This window comes from Podarcis cretensis, assembly GCF_951804945.1.
Source record: "Podarcis cretensis genome assembly, chromosome: Z".
Taxonomy (NCBI): Eukaryota; Metazoa; Chordata; class Lepidosauria; order Squamata; family Lacertidae; genus Podarcis; species Podarcis cretensis.
The window spans coordinates 40,271,750-40,295,708 of NC_137184.1; the positions used below are offsets into that span (position 1 = coordinate 40,271,750).

Consider the following 23,959-nt stretch of genomic DNA (forward strand, 5'->3'; position numbering starts at 1 on the left):
GTAACCCGAGGTACCACTGTATATGGAAGAGCAAAATAATAATATATATATATATATATATATATATATATATATATATATATATATATATATTTAAAAAGAGGACTTTGCGCCGGCTATTCAAACCGAATAAATGCAATTTGTCTCAATTTGTTACTCTCCCTTTAAAAAAAAAAGGACACGTAGCAACCTTTAATTATTATTGCGAGTGAGTAGCAGCCCTCGGAGGGGGCTTTTACTCGCGAGCGCAGCATAGGATCGGGTCCGCACGGAAACTGAGTGGGTGGGTGGGACACCTCTACCTACGGGCAATAAATAGCAATCAGCGCTGGGCGTCCGAGGGGCTCCTGGCTTCGCTCGGCTTTCCAGCGGCGAGGCAACGTCCTTTTGACAAGCGAAGAGGAGGAGGAGAAGAAGGAGGCTCCGGGGCTCCGGGGCTCCGGCAAGCAGAGGCAGCAGAGGCTCCCCAGCTCCCCCGCGGGCAGCGGGGCCCGGCGCGCTCCGCCCCGGGGAGGCCGGAGCAAGAGGCCGCGAGGAGCCGGTTTGGGGGCGGCGGCGGCGGCGGCGGCGGGAGAGGCGGCGGAGGCCTCCGGTAAGAGGGGGAAGCCAGCCGCGGGTCCGGCTTCGCCCTCCGCCAGCGACTAGGCCTCTCCCCGGTAGGGAGGGATGCTGGTGGGGGACGCCATTCAGCGGAGCGGGGGGCTCAGCAGTCGCCCTTCGAGGCCTGTCCTGGGAGGCGGGGGCGGCCGGGGGAGGGAGGGGGCGAAGCGCTAAGGACCGGCGGGGGGTGGAATGGGGCTGGATGGACTATGGGGGAGCGCTGGCCGGCCACTGCCCCCGGGGGTGGGTTTTGCCGCGGAGAGGGTTTCGGGGTTGTAGCTATGGGCTTCGCCGGGAGCACCTGTGGGGCGGGGAAGAAGGGGGAGGTGGGACGGGGTCGTCGGCGTGGTTGGGGGAGGGAGGCCTGATTCCGGAATCGTCCCTAGGAAGCCGTGGACGGTCTTGGTCCCCTGCCGCCGCCCGCTGGGGTGGTCTAGGGGTGCAGTGGGTGGGTGGCTTGGGGGGGTGGTCTAGGGCTTTAGGGGGTGGGTGGCCTGACTGCACGGCTTGGGGGTGGTCTAGGTGTGCAGGGGGTGGGTGGCTTGGGGGTGGTCTAGGGCTTTAGGGGGTGGGTGGCCTGACTGCATGGCTTGGGGGTGGTCTAGGGGTGCAAAGGGTGGGTGGCTTGGGGGTGGTCTAGGGATTTAGGGGTTGGGTGGCCTGACTGCATGGCTTGGGGGGTGGTCTAGGGGTGCAGGGGGTGAGTGGCTAGGGTGCATGGCTTGGGGGTGGTCTAGGGGTGCAGGGGGTGGGTGGCTTCGGGGCTGGTCTAGGTCTTTAGGGGGTGGGTGGCGTGACTGCATGGCTTGGGGGGTGGTCTAGGGGTGCAGGGGGTGGGCGGCTTGGGGGTGGTCTAGGGCTTTAGGGGGTGGGTGGCCTGGCTGCATGGCTTGGGGTGGTCTAGGGGTACAGGGGGTGAGTGGCTAGGGTGCATGGCTTGGGGGGTGGTCTAGGGGTGCAGGGGGTGGGCGGCTTGGGGGTGGTCTAGGGCTTTAGGGGGTGGGTGGCCTGACTGCATGGCTTGGGGTGGTCTAGGGGTACAGGGGGTGAGTGGCTAGGGTGCATGGCTTGGGGGGTGGTCTAGGGGTGCAGGGGGTGGGTGGCTTGGGGGTGGTCTAGGGCTTTAGGGGGTGGGTGGCCTGACTGCATGGCTTGGGGGGTGGTCTAGGGCTTTAGGGGGTGGGTGGCCTGACTGCATGGCTTGGGGGGTGGTCTAGGGGTGCAGGGGGTGGGTGGCTTGGGGGTGGTCTAGGGGTGCAGGGGGTGGGTTGCCTGGCTGCATGGCTTGGGGGTGGTCTAGGGGTGCAGGGGGTGGGGGCCTGGCTGCATGGCTTGGGGGGTGGTCTAGGGGTGCAGGGGGTGGGGGCCTGGCTGCATGGCTTGGGGGTGGTCTAGGGGTGCAGGGGGTGGGGGCCTGGCTGCATGGCTTGGGGGGTGGTCTAGGGGTGCAGGGGGTGGGGGCCTGGCTGCATGGCTTGGGGGGTGGTCTAGGGGTGCAGGGGGTGGGTGGCTTGGGGGTGGTCTAGGGCTTTAGGGGGTGGGTGGCCTGACTGCGTGGCTTGGGGGTGATATAGGGGTACAGGGGGTGGGTGGCTAGGGTGCATGGCTTGGGGGGTGGTCTAGGAGTGCAGGGGGTTAGGGTTGCCTGACTGCATGGCTTGGGGGTGGTCTAGGGGTGCAGGGGGTGGGTGGCCTGGCTGCATGGCTTGGGGGTGGTCTAGGGGTGCAGGGGGTGGGTGGCTAGGGTGCATGGCTTGGGGGGTGGTCTAGGAGTGCAGGGGGTGGGTGGCCTGACTGCATGGCTTGGGGGTGGTCTAGGGGTGCAGGGGGTGGGTGGCCTGGCTGCATGGCTTGGGGGTGATATAGGGGTGCAGGGGGTGGGTGGCTAGGGTGCATGGCTTGGGGGGTGGTCTAGGAGTGCAGGGGGTTAGGGTTGCCTGACTGCATGGCTTGGGGGTGGTCTAGGGGTGCAGGGGGTGGGTGGCCTGGCTGCATGGCTTGGGGGTGGTCTAGGGGTGCAGGGGGTGGGTGGCTTGGGGTGGTCTAGGGCTTTAGGGGGTGGGTGGCCTGACTGCGTGGCTTGGGGGTGATATAGGGGTGCAGGGGGTGGGTGGCTAGGGTGCATGGCTTGGGGGGTGGTCTAGGGGTGCAGGGGGTGGGTGGCTTGGGGGTGGTCTAGGGCTTTAGGGGGTGGGTGGCCTGGCTGCATGGCTTGGGGTGGTCTAGGGGTACAGGGGGTGAGTGGCTAGGGTGCATGGCTTGGGGGGTGGTCTAGGGGTGCAGGGGGTGGGCGGCTTGGGGGTGGTCTAGGGCTTTAGGGGGTGGGTGGCCTGACTGCATGGCTTGGGGGGTGGTCTAGGGGTGCAGGGGGTGGGTGGCTTGGGGGTGGTCTAGGGGTGCAGGGGGTGGGTTGCCTGGCTGCATGGCTTGGGGGTGGTCTAGGGGTGCAGGGGGTGGGGGCCTGGCTGCATGGCTTGGGGGGTGGTCTAGGGGTGCAGGGGGTGGGGGCCTGGCTGCATGGCTTGGGGGTGGTCTAGGGGTGCAGGGGGTGGGGGCCTGGCTGCATGGCTTGGGGGGCGGTTTAGGGGTGCAGGGGGTGGGGGCCTGGCTGCATGGCTTGGGGGGTGGTCTAGGGGTGCAGGGGGTGGGTGGCCTGGCTGCATGGCTTGGGGGTGGTCTAGGGGTGCAGGGGGTGGGTGGCTTGGGGGTGGTCTAGGGCTTTAGGGGGTGGGTGGCCTGACTGCGTGGCTTGGGGGTGATATAGGGGTGCAGGGGGTGGGTGGCTAGGGTGCATGGCTTGGGGGGTGGTCTAGGAGTGCAGGGGGTTAGGGTTGCCTGACTGCATGGCTTGGGGGTGGTCTAGGGGTGCAGGGGGTGGGTGGCCTGGCTGCATGGCTTGGGGGTGGTCTAGGGGTGCAGGGGGTGGGTGGCTTGGGGGTGGTCTAGGGCTTTAGGGGGTGGGTGGCCTGACTGCGTGGCTTGGGGGTGATATAGGGGTGCAGGGGGTGGGTGGCTAGGGTGCATGGCTTGGGGGGTGGTCTAGGAGTGCAGGGGGTTAGGGTTGCCTGACTGCATGGCTTGGGGGTGGTCTAGGGGTGCAGGGGGTGGGTGGCCTGGCTGCATGGCTTGGGGGGTGGTCTAGGAGTGCAGGGGGTTAGGGTTGCCTGACTGCATGGCTTGGGGGTGGTCTAGGGGTGCAGGGGGTGGGTGGCTTGGGGGTGGTCTAGGGGTGCAGGGGGTTAGGGTTGCCTGACTGCATGGCTTGGGGGTGGTCTAGGGGTGCAGGGGGTGGGTGGCCTGGCTGCATTGCTTGGGGGTGGTCTAGGGGTGCAGGGGGTTAGGGTTGCCTGACTGCATGGCTTGGGGGGTGGTCTAGGAGTGCAGGGGGTGGGTGGCCTGGCTGCATGGCTCGGGGGTGGTCTAGGGGTGCAGGGGGTAGGTAGCTGGGGTGCTTGTGGGGCTGCATGGCTTGGGGAAATAGTTCTAGGGCTACAGGGGGTGGCTGAGGTCTTAGCATGGGCATAGCTAAGAGGGACAGGGGCAAATTGCCACCCACAAGTAAATAAAAATAACTAAGTGGGGTTCTGCCCCCCAACATGAAGCCTGCCCCCGTAACGTGAAGCCTGTTTCCCCTAACAAACCCTGGCTACACCCATGGATCCTAGTGGTGCTGAATGGCTGGGTGCTAGTTGGGGATGCAGGGCTGGGTTGGGGAAACCCCTGTTTTGGCAGAGGCATGGCTGCCAGAGGTGCTCTCTGGGGTGTTCAAAGAAGGCTGGGGGGCAGCTTGCCTGGGTGAAGAAGCAGAGGAGTGGGAAGGGCTGGCATCACTGAGCTCTGTGGGAGTGGAAGAAGGGGTGCTAAGTGTTGGCTCTCTGTGAGGCATAAGCAAGGTCTGAAGGTGCCTGGGACTAAGTACTGGGTTGTGTTTGAAAAGCAAGAGGGGATTTTAAGCTCTGCAGGGTTGCAGGAACAAGGGAACTATCCCCGTTGGGGTGGCAGTGTTGGTTGTATACATGGCTTCAGAAAAGTCCCTGTAGTGGAGAAGAAGGTGGGCACGAGGGGCTCTGTGGCTTGTGTCAGGAAATCTCCCTGTGGGTTGCAGGAACCCATGGGCTGCTCCCTCATGGAGTGGGGCTGGGCTGCAGGTGGCGAGTGGCAGTGTGGGCAGCTGCATGGAGATAGGGAAAAGCCTGTGGTGAGGAAGTAGAGAGCATCATAGCTTTCCTCACACATTCTAGAGAATATTGGCTGTGTTGGGTAAGGTTGGGGCAAGGAAAGAAGCATGTTCCTTAGCAGTGGAGAGGGTTTGCCTGTGGTGGGTGGTGTTTTGTATGGGTAAAGGAACCCTATGGGATGGAAGAAAGGGGATAGTGGAAAGTATAATGGGGTTAGCACTCTGTGGGGCATAAGCAAGGCTCTGCGTGCGGATGGTTGCCTGACACAGGGGTCTGGTTCGCTGAGTGGGTTTATGTGTGGGGGTCTTTATAGGCTCTGGAAGCCCTTTTTTGGGCAAGAAGGGTTTGCGAGGTACAGCTCTCTCTGGACCATGTGAGGAAAGCTCTGTGTGGGGCTGGGTTGTGGGAGACTATTTATGGCATTTATGGCTCTTCAGCCAACTCAGGGTGGCATTCACTTGGCTCCCGTTTTATCCCCACAACAGCTCTGAAGCAAGTTAGACTGGGAGATTGTCCCATGACCACCCAGTGAACTACATGGCTGCGTGGGGATTTGAACTCTGGTCCCCCCAGCCCTAGTCTTCACACTGTATAGCCACTACACCACAATTGCAGCAAAGGCCTTTCCTTAAGGAGATGAGTGGGCCGTGGCAGTAGAGAGGGTTATTTGTTGCCCTAGAGGTGTGAAAGAAGGATCAATGTGCAAGCCATAGGAGAGTGGAGTGGGCCAGCACTCTGTGGGGTGTGAGACATTATTGGGATTGGGCTGTGGGGATTAGAGGCCTCTGGAATGGACTGTGCTGCTTTCTGAATTGGCTCAAGGAGTCATGGGCGTTTTTTTTGGGGGGGGGGGAGAAAAAGCACGTTGAATAACTTTAGGGTCTGTCAGCTCTGTGGTGCAGGAAGCTGAGGGCCTGTGGAGTGGTCTATGGCAACATTACTGTGTATAATTTAAAGAGGGACTTGTTGCTGTATGAAAGAAGAGCAAGAAAGCCGTTTGGGCCTAGGGAAATAGTTGAAGCCTGCTCACGACTTGGGCTTGGCTGTGTAGGGTGTGTTTGCCTCTGCATGTGTTATTGGAGCTGTATGTGAGAAGGACCGCATGTGCAGTGTGTGTATGTTTGCGTGCATGTGCTGCAAGATGAGGATGTACTGAGAGGCCCACTGATTAGAAGTGTTTGGGTCACATATATGTAATGTGGAAATGCTTCAGGGTGGATTGAAGGAAAAAGAGCTCAGCTGTCTATTTTTGTACATAGGGCAATACCTGGGGGAAGGTGTTATTTGGGGGTGGGCTTAGGAAGCAGCTTATCTAAGGGAAACATATATGTGGATGAGGAAGAAGAGGTGTTGTGAAGTCCAGTATTGAAAGCTGAGGGTAGTGGAGGTCTCATTTTATGAATGATAATAATAATAATAATAATAATAATAATAATAATAATAATAATAATAATAAATTATTATTATTATTATTATTATTATTAATTAAATAATAATAAAATAATAATAAAATATTATTATTATTATTATTATTATTATTTTATTATTATTATTATTGTTGTTATTATTATTATTGTTATTATTATTATTATTGTTATTATTATTATTATTATTATTATTATTGTTGTTGTTGTTGTTATTAATAAATAAGTAATAATAATTTATTATTTATACCCCGCCCATCTGGCTGAGTTTCCCCAGCCACTCTGGGCGGCTTCCAGAGACCAAAAATACACTAAATGTCACACATTAAAAACTTCCCTGAGCAGGGCTGCCTTAAGATGTCTTCTGAATGTCAGATAGTTGTTTATCTCTTTGACATCTGATGGGAGGGTGTTCCACAGGGCAGACGCCACTACCGAGAAGGCCCTCTGTCTGGTTCCCTGTAGCTTTGCTTCTCGCAATGAGGGAACCGCCAGAAGGCCCTCGGTGCTGGACCTCAGCGTCCGGGCAGAACGATGGGGGTGGAGACGCTCCTTCAGGTGTACTGGGCGGAGGCCGTTTAGACTCAGGTATACTGGGCCGAGGCTGAATAGACTCAATTTGTGGGAACTGTGTTTTAAAATTTACTCTAGTGCCTTTCTGTGGCATATACACCAGAGGGAGCTATGCCCCCTTTTAGATATGAATTGAAGGAAGCAGTTGATTGAAGACTGCATATCTAGATTGAAAGGAGGGATGGATTTATATGCTATGGGAAGCAGGAACTGGTATCTCCAAGTATTGGTAGGGTCTAGGAAGAGCCAATGTTAGGCTTGGATTGAGGAGAAGGGTCAAATTTCTGCTTGACTATGCTTGATCACATAATAGAGTGAACTTGGTTGATCATAAATTGGCATAATATTGGCCTAACTGCCATGACCCCACAATATTTCCAGTGTGTGTTTTAGTCTTTTTTGCCTCACCGAGACCCTGGGGAGATAAAAGGGTAAAAATAAAACCAAATAGCTCCTTGGATAATTTTATTATCTTTTAAAATCCTTCAATAGGCAACTGACAAAAACACACTAAGAACAGCAAAATTCACAAGAACAGCACTCAAAATTCAGAGTAGATAGGACCAGTAAAATCAGTTTAAAAGCCTGGAATAAGGTATTTGGTCCCAAAATAATTTCAGAATAGGTGAAAAGCAAGCCTTTCCACAGATGGTCTGTCACAAACAGGGCACAGTTGCTGAGAATACTCTTCTTGCTTGCAGAAGAAAGGGCATCATGTCATCCTATCATATCAACAAATGTAATGATATTTTGACAGTGATGGGTCCCTGTATAAGGGATGAGAAGGGTGGTTAGGAGGAAGAGGAGCATGAGGGTGTTTCTGTCTTGTCTTTTTCTAAGGCTAAAGTAATATAAAGTACAGTTATGTAAAAACAGTATGCCATCCTTGAAGATGCACAGAGTTGGGTGGGCAGAATCTGGAGAAGGGACTGTGAAGATGGAAGCAAAATAGGATGCCTTTGTTTAGGAAGAAGGGGTTGAATTATGTTACAACCCACACTGCAGCATGACAGTACTAGTGCAAGTCTACTGCTAACCGCTAAAAGGTCAATTGCATCACCATGCAGTGTGAATGTGGTTGCAGCTGGACCATTATGGTGCAGGTTGTATATATCTTTCACTATAATCTTCTGCTCAGCCATAAATTCCTCTCCGGTGTCTACCATCATGCAGTATTATTGAAGATAGGAACAGATTTCTTTTTGATTTGCTTCATAAAACTTCCTCTTCTGTTTGTGGAACGAAAGTCCTAACAGTCCAAGTTTACCAATGGGAACCAAGATACAGGGAGATGAGCCTGCTACTGTAGTTGAGGTTTTTTCCAGCATCATTGGACACTTACCAGGCTATCGAGAAGTTATTTATATGTGCTACACTCCAGTTCTCTTCTGTGTGATTTTAATTTTTAAGATAGGATGCTTTCTGGTTATTGTTGTTTTAAAGTATGGCAAAGGACATTATATAGCCCATTTCAGCGTTGTGTTTGAACTTCATTGGGTGTATGTATTTTACTGGGATGTTTATTAAGAAGCAAGATAAGCAGCAGCACATGTGAGTGTACACCTGTGATCAGGTGTTTTTTTAAAGGATGGGAACAGGTGATGGCTTTACCAGCAGCTGCATTTTATTATTTGCTCCAGTTTCCCTTGAGTCTTGCAATTTGGACCCTGACATCTCAGAAGAGAGCTGGCAAGGATTTGCCAGTATACTTTCCTAACACATTGATATAGCAGACTGAGGAGTATTTTGTTATGCTCTGACTTGAATACAAAAAATAAATAAATCTGCTGAGAACTTTGGCATTTTAGGAGAGAATGCAAACTATACAAATTGGAATATCATAATTTCTAGTGCAGAGCTTAAAGACAAACTAGAAGACTGAGAAGGGAAACATACTACAGTGTGGAGGAATGGAATTCATGACTTGTATTCTGAAAAGCCAGAAAATCTCAAGATAAAAAAAAAATAACTGGATTATATTGCTTTTCGAAGTAAACGGCATTCCAAGGTGTGTAATTAATTATTGCATGGAGTGTGAGGAACAGATTTCCCTAAGTTATGTTAAACTAAACTTGGAGTGTAGACATCTTATGCACTTGACCTTTGTTATAAATGAAGCAGTAAATGCACATATACAGTATGTGTATCTTGCCTTGAAACTTGACATAGTTGTGAGTGAATTGTGGAAGCATTTCTTTGCCATGTTAATGGAAACTAATTCATCCATGTAACTGCATTGCTTGACTTGACTGTGGGTTGTCAAAGAAGACAGAATGGTTTTTGATTACTGCAGATGCTCTTTAAAAGCAATAGTCATTTTATTTTTAACAGAAAAGAACGTTTGACTTGTGCAGTTTACATGTTCTCATGTATTGGAAATAGCTTAGTTAAGTCTAGAGACTTTTCCTAAAGTACCCATTTGCTAGAATTACTAAGCTGTGTTTATATATATTTGTAGATGTGTAAAGTTTCAGAAAGCAGTTTTTGTGTAGTTTGTTTTAGACTTTGTTAAAATATTTTTATACCATTTCCCCAGCAGTTCAATTTTAATTTTAAAGAGAGCTTGGATACATTAGCTGCAATTCTTTCATGGCTATTAGAGCTTGAAGGGTGTAGTCCTGATTACACTTGCTAGGGAGCAAGACCAGTGGAACTCATTTTTGGGTAAACATAGTTTGCAACGTGCCACGAGTGTGTATTTTATCTTACTTGGTTTCTTGGTTATCTTACTGGGTTTCTTTCAAATTGGTTCTTGGTTGGCATTCTGTGACATGCTTAGTGATTTATCCAGGAGTGGTGTGTATTTCAGCTGCAAATGCTTTTTTTGTATCTGCGTAGTTTTTCATGTGTGTGCGTTTTGCTGGGAGTTTGGATTTAATTTCAGACTCTTCCGTAGTTCAATAAGAGATCCTATTGGGACTGTGTGTTGTATTTAACACTCCTCACAGTGTGTATTTTATCTCTTCCCTACCAACACTTTAGGATGATTGTATGCCATTTCTAAGATGACTGTATATCATTTTAAAGATATTTTGTGCTTTTAGAAGATAACCTTTAAAACAGCAAACAAGCAAGGTTGCAATCGCAGTGAGCTCCATTGAAATAAAAGGCCCTTCATTCAAAGTAAATTTGCAACGATAGGGTCATTCTGCAAGAGCAAACAGTTTTAGGTCTAAATGTGCCTCTAATTTTAATTCAGAAAATAGTGTACTTGTCAGAAATTTGGAAAACACAGGTCCAGCTTGAAAGAGGCGTGGTATGAATGACAGCTGTGTTTAATGTCACCTTGCATTGTTTGCATGGTGCAAGCAGCTGACCCTAGTAACTATGTAGAATATAAAGGAGCATACTTTATTTGCTCTTTATCATAACTGCTCCTCTTTAATTGTTTTTCTAAAGGACCTCTGGACACCATGAATCACACTGTAGTATATGATACCTCAGAAACTGTGGAGTTCTGTGCTTTTCATCAACTCTATCTTATGCCAGTAGTGAAAAGGACAATCTGTATAGTGCTTCCAGAACCCACCGGACCTACCTACATAGTCCCAAAGTGGGAAGTGATTGAAAAGCTGAAGAAAATGGTTTGTCCAGACCGGTTCGCCAGTGTTAAGGTTACCAAGAACACTAAGGGTTTCATTCTGTGTGAGGGAGAGGCAGACACCAATCGCGTGTTATGTAGGCTGAAGGAGAAGCTTCATGGCAAGATGATAAACCTCAGTGGCTTCAAAGATGATTTGCAAGTGGTTGTCATGGAGCCACCTTCCAATCCGCCAGCTCCTCAGGAGTTAGAACCCACTAGAGAATTGCCAGAGGAAGACTTAGCAGACCAAAGCAAGGATAGTCCTGGTTGCATCTATTTGGAAGGATTGCCATGCAAATGGTTTGCAGTGAAAGGCTCAGGTAGTGAATCACCAAGGGAAGATATCTTGAGAGCAGTGTTTGAAAATTTTGGGAAGATCAAGAACATAGATATCCCTATGCTTGACCCTTATAGGGAAGAAGTGGTGGGAGGACGCATGAATAATTTGACTTTGCGTTCCCTTTTGAACCTGCGGACATTTGAAGCTTTTGTCCAGTACCAGGAGTCCACATCTTGTTCAAAAGCTATGGAGACATTTAAGGGAATGAAGCTGGTGTTTAAAGGGGATGATGGAAAAGCTCTTGCATGTTACATCAAGGTAAGAAGTATTGCTCAGGAGTAGCTATTTTTAGTCTATTGCTGTAAAAACTACCAAGTTTTATGCCACCTGAAAGGCTGGCAGTTTTATTTTGGCATAGGCATTATGAACTATTTTCTACCATAGGTGGAAGTGCCTAGTGATGTGGAATCTAGTCCCATGAAATAATATGCTGAATTAAGTTTTTCATGCATCTGATGGTGGGAGTCATGTTCCACAATTAATCTGCCACCCTTTCAGGTGGCACCAGAGTTTTTGTGTTGTGCCAGGGATGGGGAACCTGTGGATCTCCAAGGCTGCTGGGCTACAGCTTTTGTCATCCTTGACCATTAGCCATATTGGCTCAAAGTTGATGGGAGCTGCAATTCAACAACCTCTGGAAACCACATTCTTTAGGAAACAGGAGTCCTTCCGTTTGTGGAAGAGTCTTGCAGAAGCCAGCACTAATGGAAGAGGAGGTGAAGAGATGTTTGCCTATCTCTCCTACAACCTCCTATACCCACTTCCATGCTGTTGCAAGGGGTCTCACAACTCACTGGAGCAGAACTGAAGAGCACAATTCACCCTCCCCCTTGCTGCCATATGGTTTTGACAGGTTTGGTCTTCTTTATATGGGGCATCTGCTTCCATATACAGAAACTTTGAATGATTACTGAGAGTAAATCACAACTTCCTAAAAAATATGCATTTTTCTGGGGCTACCTAACTGGAATATCTTTTAGCATTATTTCCATGTTTGGTCTTTAATGGGTATACAATTGCAGCTTTGAAAATAATTTCACTTTGTTCACCTCTTAAATTACTTGGATTTGATTTTATTAAATGTATGTAGCCTAGTCACACGGACACCTTTTAGTTCTTTTCATTTTCAGCACTGTGGTTTTTAATATGGGAGGTTTGAAAGATGCCCAATTCTCATTTTAAAATTGAGGGCAAATAACAGCTGGTTTTCAGAGCCTTAGGGATATCCCATGGGTACCTTCACATGACACCTGTATTCTGTTTACACCCTATCCCAACTGAACCTTTAAACTGCCTTTATAATTCCAATCCCCAGCTCCAAAAATAGAAGCTTGCAGTGTGGCATAGGGACCAGGTGGGAAGTGTTTGTGTTCATGCTGGGTTACAATCACAAGCAGTTATTTCTCAGTAGCACAACTTCCTTTGCTTGAGCATGAGTCTCCCTGCCACCCCTATGTCATCTGTGTTGGACTGCATAGCAAAGGCCTTCTTTCTGGTATGGAGATAGTTGAGCCAAAGTGGTTTAGGGAATGTCCCGATGCTGTTAAGGCTCCCTGTGTTCTATTTGAGGTCTTGAAATTGGCTCTGGAGACCTTGTAGATTTTGTATGCTGGAGTGAGCGATACTACAATTTGTACTTCTTTGATTTTTAAACAGGTGACGTCTGATACTACTGATCATTTCAGTGATACTGCTGTAAAGCAGAGAAACCTGGAAAAAACAACTCTGCAAAAACTAGAGAGAGAGCGAAAGAGGAACGAAGACAGAGGGGGAAAAGGGATTGAAAGGTGAGGAATCTCTGTGGCTTTTTCTTTTTTCTCTTAAAGACAAGATTGAGCATACCCTGTTAGTGGGGAAACTGAGATAAGAGGATTGTTTTTTGTGGCTGTGGGGGCTCCATACCTTTTCTTTGCATAATGGCAGCTGACATTGTGTACCAAAATCAGCTGGACCTTGTGACTTACCTAAGTTTATGCAAGGAGAGAAAATCTGCGTACTTTCCCTTTTTTAGCCATTTTATTAGTTATGCATAATTCAGATTTTGTTTAGTTATTGGGATATCTATGTGAGATAATGGAAAACTTGTCCCCCAAGTACTTGAAATCTTTTCCAGACACCTTTCTGCCTCCCGAGATTTCAGCAGGCATTTATACATAATATGCTCCTTGCCATGAGGGCTAGAAACATTTCTTTTAAAACAAACAAATGAAAGTTGAGTCTTGGGAAATTAATTTGTTTACCCGGTACTAAATTGTGTGCTCCTGTAGCATTCACATAACCATGATTATTTTACTGTCTTCCCTAAAGTACATTTCAGTGAAACTGATAAAGCTGAAGGACTTTTAACAGAAGGCTGCAAACATCAAAATACTGTTTCTCACTTCATGTTTTATCTGCAGCTGTTAATAGTGTTACAAGCCATCCCAATCTCTGATCAGCGTGAGATTCCAGGGGTTCCGGGTGCTTAACCCAGGGTTTGTGTTTTCTTTTGGAAATGAGGCACAGTGGGGACTGTATGTCTTTAGGATATATGGTTTATTTACACATATATGCAGCCTGAACCTACGATGGAGGGGTTCACAGCATTAACACCCCAAGAGAGTGACCATAGCCATAGCCTTAGATTTAGTAGACATCAAACATTGTGCTCTGCCTCTCTAGCTTTCTAGCCTGCAGCTTTACTTCTAGATTATCACTCCTAAACTCTGCCTTCCACAGACACCACCCCCCTTTGCTCTCCTTACTAGGAGGCTAGCTTGGTTTGAGTAATTTTGAACACTTGCTAGTTCCAGGGATTAGAAGAGTCTGGCATCCACAAACTCAGAACAGTATCTGTAGGTGTAAACTTGATAGTAAAGACATCTAGATTACTGGAGAAAACTAGCAAGATATAAGCAGTCCAACTTTTGGCCATGGGATTACTATCTGGTTACTAATTTCATGTCCTGCTATTCAAAACATGTTTCTATCAGGTAGTAGTAATAATAATAATAATAATAATAATAATAATAATAATAATAATATATGATCTATACCCCACCCATCTGGCTGGGTTTCCTCAGCCACTCTGGGTGGCTCCAAACATAATATTAAAAACATACACAAAAATCAAACCTTAAAAACTTCCCTATACAAGGCTGCCTTCAAATGTCTTCTAAAAGTCAGATAGTTGTTTATTTCCTTGACATCTGATGGGAGGGCGTTCCACAGGGCAGGAGCCACTACCGGGAAGGCCCTCTGCCTGGTTCCCTGTAGCTTTGCTTCTTGCAGAGAGGGAACCACCAGAAGGCCCTCAAAACTGGACCTCAGTGTCCTGGCTGAACGATGCGGGTGGAGACGCTCCTTCAGGTAGCTGTTATTGGGCGACTGAAAATCCAGCAGACTCCAAATTCTGCCATTTTACTGTTCAAAGACTTCCTGATTCTGCCAAGGGGAACAAAAAAGGAGTTTAAAAAGGATATTTTTGCCATTTTAGCTGTTGGTTATATAGCTGCATGAATTTTTCCATAGATGCTTAGTTCTTTTCTATTAGTTCAGAGTTGCCTCCTCATGGTAATTAACAAATAGAAACTTGCCTTCAGTGAAAGGGCAATATGTCCTTTGCTTTACGTTAATAGATAACAAGTGACGGTTCTGTATGAGGATGAACCTTAGGCGCATAGTTGCATAAGACCTTTTTTTGCAATTTGGTTTGTTTTATCAATTGCTGAAATTCTGTATAACAGCATTATGCCTACACTGAAGTTAGATCAATTTTTGTGAGAGAATATAATATAATTTGGTTTTTAGGTTTTGCTGCTGAGTTCAAAGATAAATGTGTGTCACTACTTGTTTTCTCAACCTTCCTTAGCTCTCCAGAGGGCTTCTTCAATGCCAGATTACATCTGAGCACATATGTTCTTATTCTGCAGGGAGCCTTCGGCTCCACCTTCTTTGTTGCATTCAGAACAAAAGTTGTTATGCCAAAAGACTGAAATAGTAACACTAGATTTACGAAACTCTCAACAAATTCAGCTTTTGCAAGACTTTATTTCACCCCTCCACTTTTTAAAGACTATTAGCAATTAGGATATAAAATGCAGACCCTCAGGCCCAGGGATTTCCTGTTACAGGTAATTTGCAACGTATGCTCATTAAACTTCTGTGTGTTTAGCTTTATGAGGTAGGCAAAAAAATTAAAAAAAAATTAACAAAGGCAGGGCAGAAAATGGGTGGGTGTATGGGGAAAAAAAGACTTGGGCAAGCCCAGTTGCAATGTGTTTTGACTACACACAATTTTGGCTTTAGGTGCTATCCTTGGTACATAGCCCCTCCATACATTGAGAGCCACCGGTGTGATTCCTAAAAAATCAACAAGAATTTTACAAAATATTTTTTCTCATCAGGAATCGTTCTGGCCTATAGAACCCTTACAAAATCCTTTCTGCAATGCTTCTCAGGCTTTATGAGAACTCTGGCACACTTTCTCCGAATTAAATTTGGAGAGACGTGCTTCATTCATGCTCCTGGAAAAGGTCTACTTTTATACTATGTGCGTTACAATTCGCCTGCCTTTAGAAGGGCCCTCCTAGCTAGAAGTCGGCAAGGTCAGAGCAGTGATTCATGCACAGACACAACAGACCTCTCAGACCAGGACGTTCTATGTTACTCCATGAGGAGTGGTAGAATGATCCATTTACATCCAGTGACAGGTTAGGAGGAGGAAAGATCAGAGCAGTGACTCACACATATACCAGAAGCATCGTCTTCTGTGGCTGGGTACTTTTGAACTCACAGGAGCATTATATATGCTCACGTGACATACTAGCAGTTTTCACACAGCGCAGAGTTTGGGAATTAGCTGCTCTGTTCAGTCTGTAGTAGGGCTCAGCAACTTACAAGGTCAGAACTGCTTAGATCTGCATTCTGTGTCTTGAGACCATTTCTGTGGCCTGTGGAGGCATAGAAATGTTGACTGGAGGTTAGGAACAATGATTAAATTGAAAGCAAAGTGGTCTGTAGCTCTGACTGTAAAAAAGAAGAGACAAGGTCAGCAAATGCACAAGGCCTCCAGACGAGTGTCTTATTTCTTTTCTTGAGCCGGGGAAGGTGAAAGTGTTTGTATATAATCTGTTAGCTTTCATAGTGCATCTGAGCACTCACTGAGTAGTAATAATGATGCCTGGTCAGGAGTGATGAGGAATAATCCTAGCGTTTGGCATCATTATAATGAAGCCAGTGAAGGGCGGAAGAAAGTTGTTAGTGTGTTCATACTTGCAATACTGATAACCTAACGGTGCAGCAAGAATGAAGGAACATTAACGGCATGTAGAAACTATTCTGTAAGAATTGGGGAGAAAAGTTTAAGATGGGTTTCTTAGCTTTTTAAAAAACAAATATAAGTGAACATGCTATACAGTGGTACCTTGGGGTACAGATGCTTCTGGTTACAGACTCCGCTAACCCAGAAATAGTACCTCAGGTTAAGAACTTCACTTCAGGATGAGAACAGAAATCGTGTGGCGGTGGTAGCGGGAGGCCACATTAGCTAAAGTGGTACCGCCGGTTAAGAACAGTTTCGGGTTAACAATGGACCTCCAGAACGAATTAAGTTCTTAACCCGAGGTACCACTGTACTAGATTTTTATTTACTAATCATTTCGTAAAATTTATAGACCGCTTGATTGTAAAAAACCCAAAAACTTCAAAGAGGTTTACCAAAAGATAAAACAAGAAAATAAATAAAAACCACAAGCATGCTTTAAAGCATAAAGTTAGAACACCACATCACCTCAACTTTCTAAGCATCTGGGTAGCCTTGCCTAAACAAGATAGTTCTTAGTGTGGTTTGCTGTGGCATGATTGCTGACTGCATTTTCCAGCTCCCCTGTGAGGGAAGCTCCATGTAGAGTGCATTGTGGTAGTCCAGTACACTGGTACCTCTGGATGCGAACAGGATCTGTCCCGGAGCCCCATTCGCATCCAGAAGTGAATGCAACCCGCATCCGCGCCTGTGTGGGTCATGATTCGCCGCTTCTGCGCATGTGCGTAACGTCATTTGCACCGTCTGCGCATGCGCGAGCAGTGAAACCCAGAAGTAACACGCTTCATTACTTCCAGGTTGCAGCAGTGCGCAACCCGAAAATACTTATTCCGAAGCTACAACAACCCAAGGTATGACTGTATTGATGTAACCAACACATGAACTACTGTGGCAAGGCTTTCCCAGTCCAGGAATGGCCACAGCTGATGAACCAGCTGTAGTTGGTAAAGGGCGTTGCCAGCTGCTGAGGCTACCTGGGCCTCCAGTGATGTAGGTGGATCTGGAAGCACCTCAGTCTGTGAACCTTCTCCTTCAGGGAGAGTGCAACCTCATCCATGGTAGGAACTGACCAATTTCTCAGAGAAGGGAGCTGCTCACCCACAGTGCCTCTGTTTTGCCAGGATCCAAGCTCAGCTTGTTTGTCTTCATCCATTTCGCTATTGCCCAGGTTCATTGTATTGGCATCAGAAATGTATTCAGTGCAAATTATCCTTGCTTTTCAATCAGTCCAGAAGAACCACATCACTAATCTAAAATAGCAAAAGCAGTGGCGGATCTAAGCTTCAGGGACCCTAATCTTGGAGGGTCCCCAGAAACGACTTTAGCCACACATGTACAGTGGTACCTCAGGTTAAGTACATAATTCGTTCTGGAGGTCTGTTCTTAACCTGAAACTGTTCTTAACCTGAAGCACCACTTTAGCTAATGGGGCCTCCTGCTGCCGCCGCCGCACCGCCGGAGCATGATTTCTGTTCTTATCCTGAAGCAAAGTTCTTAACCAGAAGCACTATTTCTGGGTTAGCGGAGTCTGTAACCTGAAGCGTATGTAACCCAAGGTACCACTGTATACAGCATTCCTCCCATAACTCAAAAACTATAAGGCATAGGATTTTTTTTTTTCACACCAGTGATTTTGACATGTGAGATAATCTGTCCAGTATAGTAATTTTAATCAAAATCTGAGATGTAGCAGTTAACATTTGTGTGTGTGTGTGTGTGTGTGTGTGTGTGTGTGTGTGTGTATATATATGGTGATCTGCCACGGAATACCCCGTTGCAGATAACAGTGGGTACCCAGACCTTGTTGCTGATTGTGTAGGGGCCCGCATAACAGTTCAAAATGTAGGTCTGCCACTGAGCAAAAGTGCCACACCGTTGAAGGACCGGGTGCGGGCACAGGGTTGTGAGACTAGGTTCATTATTATCATGATAAACCATGGTTTATGGCAGTGTTTGAAATAGCTCGTGTAACTTCAGATGCAGTACTGGGAAATGTTAGGACCAGAAGATGTTGCAAGAGAGAGCTGCCCTGAGGTTATCTTCAAACATTTTGCATCTCCTTAGAATGTGTGAAGTATATATGTTTACATTCCAAAACACAAATTTGTAGGAAGTGTTCTCTCTTGTGTCCAAACAGATTTCAAGGGTGGAAGCCCTTCCTGTTACCTCCTTATCTTCCCTTCTACCTTGCAAGGGTTAAAACTGTAAAATTATTTCCCTCCCGCACCTAAATTGTCCCATATCAATAATTGCCTAGAAAACGATGCGATGATGAAGAAAAGAAAACTGGAGAAGGAAAGAGGAAGTATAAGCACAAGAGACATGGGCAAAGGAAGATAGATTGGGGTACAAAACACCCAAGAAAGCAGCGGAAGGTAACAGATGCGGAAGATTTGTGGACAGAGAAGATGCCCAATTGGGAAGAGAAGAAACACGATATAGCTCAGAAAAGAGAGGAGTCCATGAGGCTGCTTTCCTTGCTCTTAAACAAAGTAAAAGTAAGGATATAATTTTCAAAATATTCTAAGGGTGTTTTTTTAAATGTTTTTTTTAAAATATATGTAATAAGTTGTGGACAACTGTAGGCATATATGATAGCAGAGTTCGCCACAAGTGGGCAGCAGGTTTCTCAGTTTCCACATCCAAGGCACACCACATTTTGATGCACTGAACTGGGTGTGCTGGGAGATGTTGACTCTGAGAATGAAGTGATTTAAGTAAACTCCTCAGCAAGATGTAAGGCTTTTGATAACTTCTCCTTTTCATCCTGTGATAAAGGATCATACAGATGCTTGTTGGTGGAAGTTCTCTTTCCATATAGGAAATTGCTGTGAATTATTGAGGTGGGGCTGAAACTTGCTTTCTTGTGTGGGGTGATTATTTGAGTAGAACGACTCCAAAGTTATCATTAAAAAAGCGAAAGCAAATAAACCGGCAATTTGACTATTGCCTATGGCAAGTGACTTTCATTAATAATTATTTTTCCTCTGAAAACAGCAAAATCAAGCTGGCTTGTATCTTAAAGGCTATGATTTGTGCAGCTTTGTGAGCCTTTTAAGATGTGGTTTGAAGTGAATTGGCATTTAAAAAACAAAAAGCACAGGTTTCCTTTCTGGAAAAAATTGAACCGCCTCAAACAGCAGAGACAACTCTTACAGTGAATGAAGTCTTAAGTGTGTTTCCCAAGCAGTGTATTTTGGGTCTTGCTAAGACTGGCAGGGAGGGAGGCAGATTTCACCCATGAGGTACAACCCACAGGGAGGTTATGCATAAGTCCCTTTTTATGGGGGTGGGGACGAGCTGTTAAAACACAACAATGCTTTTATGCAGCTTTTGCATTTTAGTAGAATCACTAGGACAAAGTAATCCATCCATGTTGTCCTCCAACTGCTCTTGTACTCCAACTCCTGCAATCCCAGGCCATTTGACATGATGGGAGTTGTAGTCCAAGAGCTTCTGGCCACACACCAGGTGCATTCTGGCTTGTTTGACCTGGGTGGGTGGATGCCATCTGGATTTCCTGTCTTAGGCACTGAAGAGTCTTTGACTAGCCCAAATTGTACATACAATCATTTATCATTAGGCTTTTCTGATTTACCGGTATTTGCTTTCTGCTCTAGTCCCTTTTTTCTGTTGCGCTATAATTCTTTCTTTTATTCCCCCCCCCCCCAGGACGTTGCACAAGCATCCGAGCAAATAGGGGGCCCTCTGCTGAATCTTGAAATCAAAAGGGAGAATTGCTCCTTTGCATCTCAGATACAGAATGCACCAAAGGAACAAGTAAACTGCCTTGGGCAACAAGAGTCGAAGAATAAGAGAGAATCCAAGTGTCAGTCAGCTCAGTTGGCGGATGCTTTTATTGAGGAGAAGCAGCAGCAGCAGCAGCAGCACATTCCATTTAAGTTGCCTCCATTACCTGATCCGTTTTGGAGAAATACTTTGAACAGGCCAGTCGCCGAAACCATCACCACCTACGTAACACACAGCCCCCATGACAGCCGCTCGTTTGGGTGCTCCCTTACAGCTTCCAGGGAGAGAGAATTCAGGAAGCCCAAGGTATATGAAACTGATGAATTCACACATTATTTACTCAACTACTATCAAACCCCAGAATATGCACGGGACTTTCCAAGGGTGGATAACCCAGCGAATAAGTCTCAGTGGCAGAGGGTGGTGTATTTCAATAAGGACAGTTTCCAGATTAACCTGCAGAACAAAGATAGGCAGTGCATGACGGATTTGATTTGTGTACCAAATACCCAAGAGAAAAGCTCCAGACGTAGTGATAACTGGGAAGTAATGGATGAGGAACCTGAGGTTATGCCAAAAAGCCAGGCATGTGCTAGGGAGTTTGCCAAAAACTATCGGGGCAAAGATCTGTCAAATGAGGCTGAAGAAAGAATGCTGCGTGGTAAATTGAATAGTCGTGTCCTAATAAGTGCAGATCATGATAGAAAATCTCAAGCAGAAGACACTGAAATGGTGGCTATGGCATCACACAAGCTAGTTGGCCGTGTGAATAAATTGAAGGATGTATTGGAAGAGATCAGCAGTGATTCTGAATCCTTCAGTGAGGCCCTTAATGAGTCACGAAGCAAAAAAGAAAGAAAAAATGGTGGTGGCTGCAAGGTGTCACCCTTCGGTCAGAAAATGGTGAGAGATTTGTCGATTTCTGTCCAAAATGATTGTTGTGGTGCTCAAGGTATTGAATGCAGCAAACACAGTTTCTTCTCACGCTCTGAGTACTGTGAATCAGCAAGGCACTCCAGGCTAAAGCTTGGGACAACATACAAAAGAACCAGCAGCAAAGTAAGGGGTGAAGAACAAAGAGTCAAATGGACATCTAGTGATGAGGAGAGGGAAGCTGATCGGAAGAACAACAGAAAGAGATATTCTGGAAACAATTTGTCTGATGATGAACCGCAGTTCTTTAAAGCAAACCATTGTGAAGAGATGGAGTCTCTTGGCAAGATGTCCCATCACAAAATGAAATGTAAAACTCATCACACCATTCCAGGGGCAGTAAAAGCAAAAGATGCCACCCATTCGGGCAGGTCTCCTTTTCAAGAAGCTCACCCAAAGACAGATAAGGGGAATGTAGACATTAATAAGACCGGTGAGAATGGGTGCGAAATAAATGAAAAGCAGAGAATTTTCAAGGCTAGCGCAAGAAGAGTGGTGTCAGGGCAGGAAGGAGAGGTGAGAGAATTGGTGAGATGGTGAAACAAGCAAGTTGGTGGAATAGGATAGGGGCAACTTTCAGTTTTTGGAAGCCCTTTTTGGCGTTAATGAGCAGCTCCTGCAACGGGGACATTCTTCACTCCAGGAGGTTTTGCTGCAACTCCTGGTTTTCAGGGGACTTGCTGTTAAGAAAATAGGTGGAAACAGATTCCTGAAGGATGCCCTTTGTTTCCTGTCAAAACAATTCAATCCATATGCAGAGACAGTGTGTGGAGAACTTGGAAGATGCTAACTTGGTTGGTCTTGGGGGGTGATGGGGGTGGTTCTTGAAAGCTCAAATTAGGCCCTCTTAAGGACTTAAAAATAAATCACATTTGGTGATTTGGGTGCTCTGCTTGGGCTGCTGTGCATGCTGGCAGAGCACGAGAGGGCAGACACAGCTTGGCAAAAACTGGTCAACAGATTCAACATCTGTACTAATGACCAAAATTTTTTTTTTTTATTAAAAAAAGTTACTGCAGTGCATGATTGAAGCCATGTTGAATGGTCTACTCAGAATCTGAGCCAAGTGAAGTGAATGGTCCCTGCCGATTTCGGAGGGAGCCACAGAATATGAAAATGCTCCCTAGTAACTGTACAGTTAAAGGAGTTAGTTGAACAAATTGTTTAATTTATAAGATTAACAAAAGAAAGTGCCTCCTCAGTGATGTCAGAAAGGGGATGGTGTGAGAGATGAAACATTTATCCAAAAGGCAGAGAAGGAACGTGTTTATAATTTACTGCTGACGTGGCAATTTGAGATACTCAAGCTTTTTTTTTAATTATTATTATTATTTATTTTGCAAGAAGCCTTTTATTTATTTAGAAAGATTTATATGCCACTTAATCAGAAAACTCTGCAATTAGCATAGCTTAATCCAGCATTGGGCAGTATATGCTGTGTGCCAGATTCTGCTTCTCAGTCCAGACCCTTTTTGTGGCAGGTCCCTTTGGGTTTATTGGAATGCTTTGAGTAGAATAACAGGTGCCCTGGTTTGAATGGCTACTCCCTTTAATTCTGCCTAAATCTTCCTCCCTTTATTATCCAGCTGAGGGCAAAGTTACACAGGACACAGGAGAGCCATATATTTCCTGCCATTCATTTTTTCTTTTCTTTTTTCTTTTGAAAGAGCAGTTTTCAGGGTGCTCAGATGGCAATCATAGTAGTGGAGCTGGGAGGAAGTGCTTAGCCCTTCCCACCCCAGTCACTTTACTAATAATAAGTAACTCCCTACTAGCGTCAGGGTAAGGTGGAAATGTGGGCATGATAGAGGTAAGGTTGGGCCCATATCTTATGCCCACCTTATATATATATATTTGGGGTGGTGGTGATGGTAAATACATAAATGGAGAGCGAGGTAAACATTCCATTCCCAGCTGTTTATTTTCCCCTCCTGTGCACCCAGCAATTTTTCCTTGCTTACCAGGATTTGGGAAGATAGTGGGAAGCTCCCAGAGCCTGGTAAACAGCCCTTGCCTTGTATGGGGGGGGGACAGTTCTGGGGGTTCCTGACTGCACAACTTTGCTTTTGTGCATGGGCACCTGGAACAGAACCCTCGCTTTAAGTGGCGGGCCAGTTGTATCTGTTTTTCCCCCCTGCCATGGGACAGAAGTCAATGGCAGGAGGGGACTATAGGTGGGAGGAAACAGCAGGGAAAGGGAGAGCTTAGCACCCCTAGAGCCCAGCATCCCTGCGCCAGTCAAAGCAGGATGCACCAAGGTTGCTTTAAAGTGTCTTTTTCTTTTTTTTCTTTTTTTAAAAAAACAAACTCATATCAGGAGACCAGGAACTCACACAGAGTTTGGCCCCCAAGTTAATTTATTTTGAAGAATAGGTGGGGCTTGAGAGGGGAGAGCTAAATTAAAATCATGGTTGATGTTGTGTGAGAACCAATGAAATTTCCCCCAGTCCTCTCCTAAATGTCACAGAATTAATTACTTTCATTTCAAAAGACAGAACTAGAAAGCAAGAAGTCCATATTTTCACATGTACTTCACAGGCTAGGGGTGCTGTACTTTGTATTCGATGGATCTGCTGAACAGGGAATGCTTTGAGCAGTGAAAAAGGGGTATGAAATCTACTTAAGTGCTGGTTGGTATTTTGTTCTTTGAGTAAGTGACCTTCTAAGCATAGCTATGTAGTCTGAGCCCATAGAAATTATTCTGTTCAGTTATTGCTTATAATTTTATGAAACATGGAACGGGCAAAACAAAGACCGTCAAGGACTACAACCTGAAATCATTCTACTGACAAGAATAGGCAGTTCTGAGGGCTGCAAGCTAGGTTGTCGCTTGTTGCACCAGATAGTCACAGCTGTAAGAAGAGGAACAAATTATAGTTTGAGTTTTTGCTTATATTTTTAATATGCTTTATTTATTTCATGTCATGGTAATTTTCATGTGAATAAGCGTTCCCTAGCATACCATCCATGTTTGTTAACCTCTGCTCCAATAAAGTAGTAATGAAGCAATGTATGCAGATATTTTCTGTGCTTACATACATGTTTTGCGTCAGGCTCATGGGTGGTGGCAATTTCTGCAGTCCTCTAAGCTTGTCTTTTCTTTAACGCTAATCTAGTTTGCAAAAATTGAATGGATTTCCCAATGCAGCCAACAAATGTTTATTTAATCTGAAAGTAATATTTTGCACTTGGGTTTTATTTATTCATTTAGATCATTTAGTGCTCTTTGGCCAATGGCTCCCAGAGTGGTTCACATACAATCAAACTAACACGGTG

At 46.2% G+C, this 23,959-nt stretch overlaps 1 protein-coding gene across 1 annotated transcript; it reads left to right on the plus strand.

Moving 5' to 3' along the window:
- The first annotated feature begins 601 nt into the window (after window positions 1-601).
- On the plus strand, window positions 602-23,700 carry LOC307208209 (A-kinase anchor protein 17B-like). The gene is made up of 5 exons (XM_079962767.1): window positions 602-656; window positions 10,175-10,956; window positions 12,355-12,485; window positions 18,258-18,498; window positions 19,673-23,700. The coding sequence occupies exons 2-5, from the start codon at window positions 10,189-10,191 to the stop codon at window positions 21,221-21,223; spliced, it is 2,691 nt and encodes an 896-aa protein (XP_079818893.1). The 5' UTR covers window positions 602-656; window positions 10,175-10,188; the 3' UTR covers window positions 21,224-23,700.
- The last annotated feature ends 259 nt before the right edge of the window (window positions 23,701-23,959 follow it).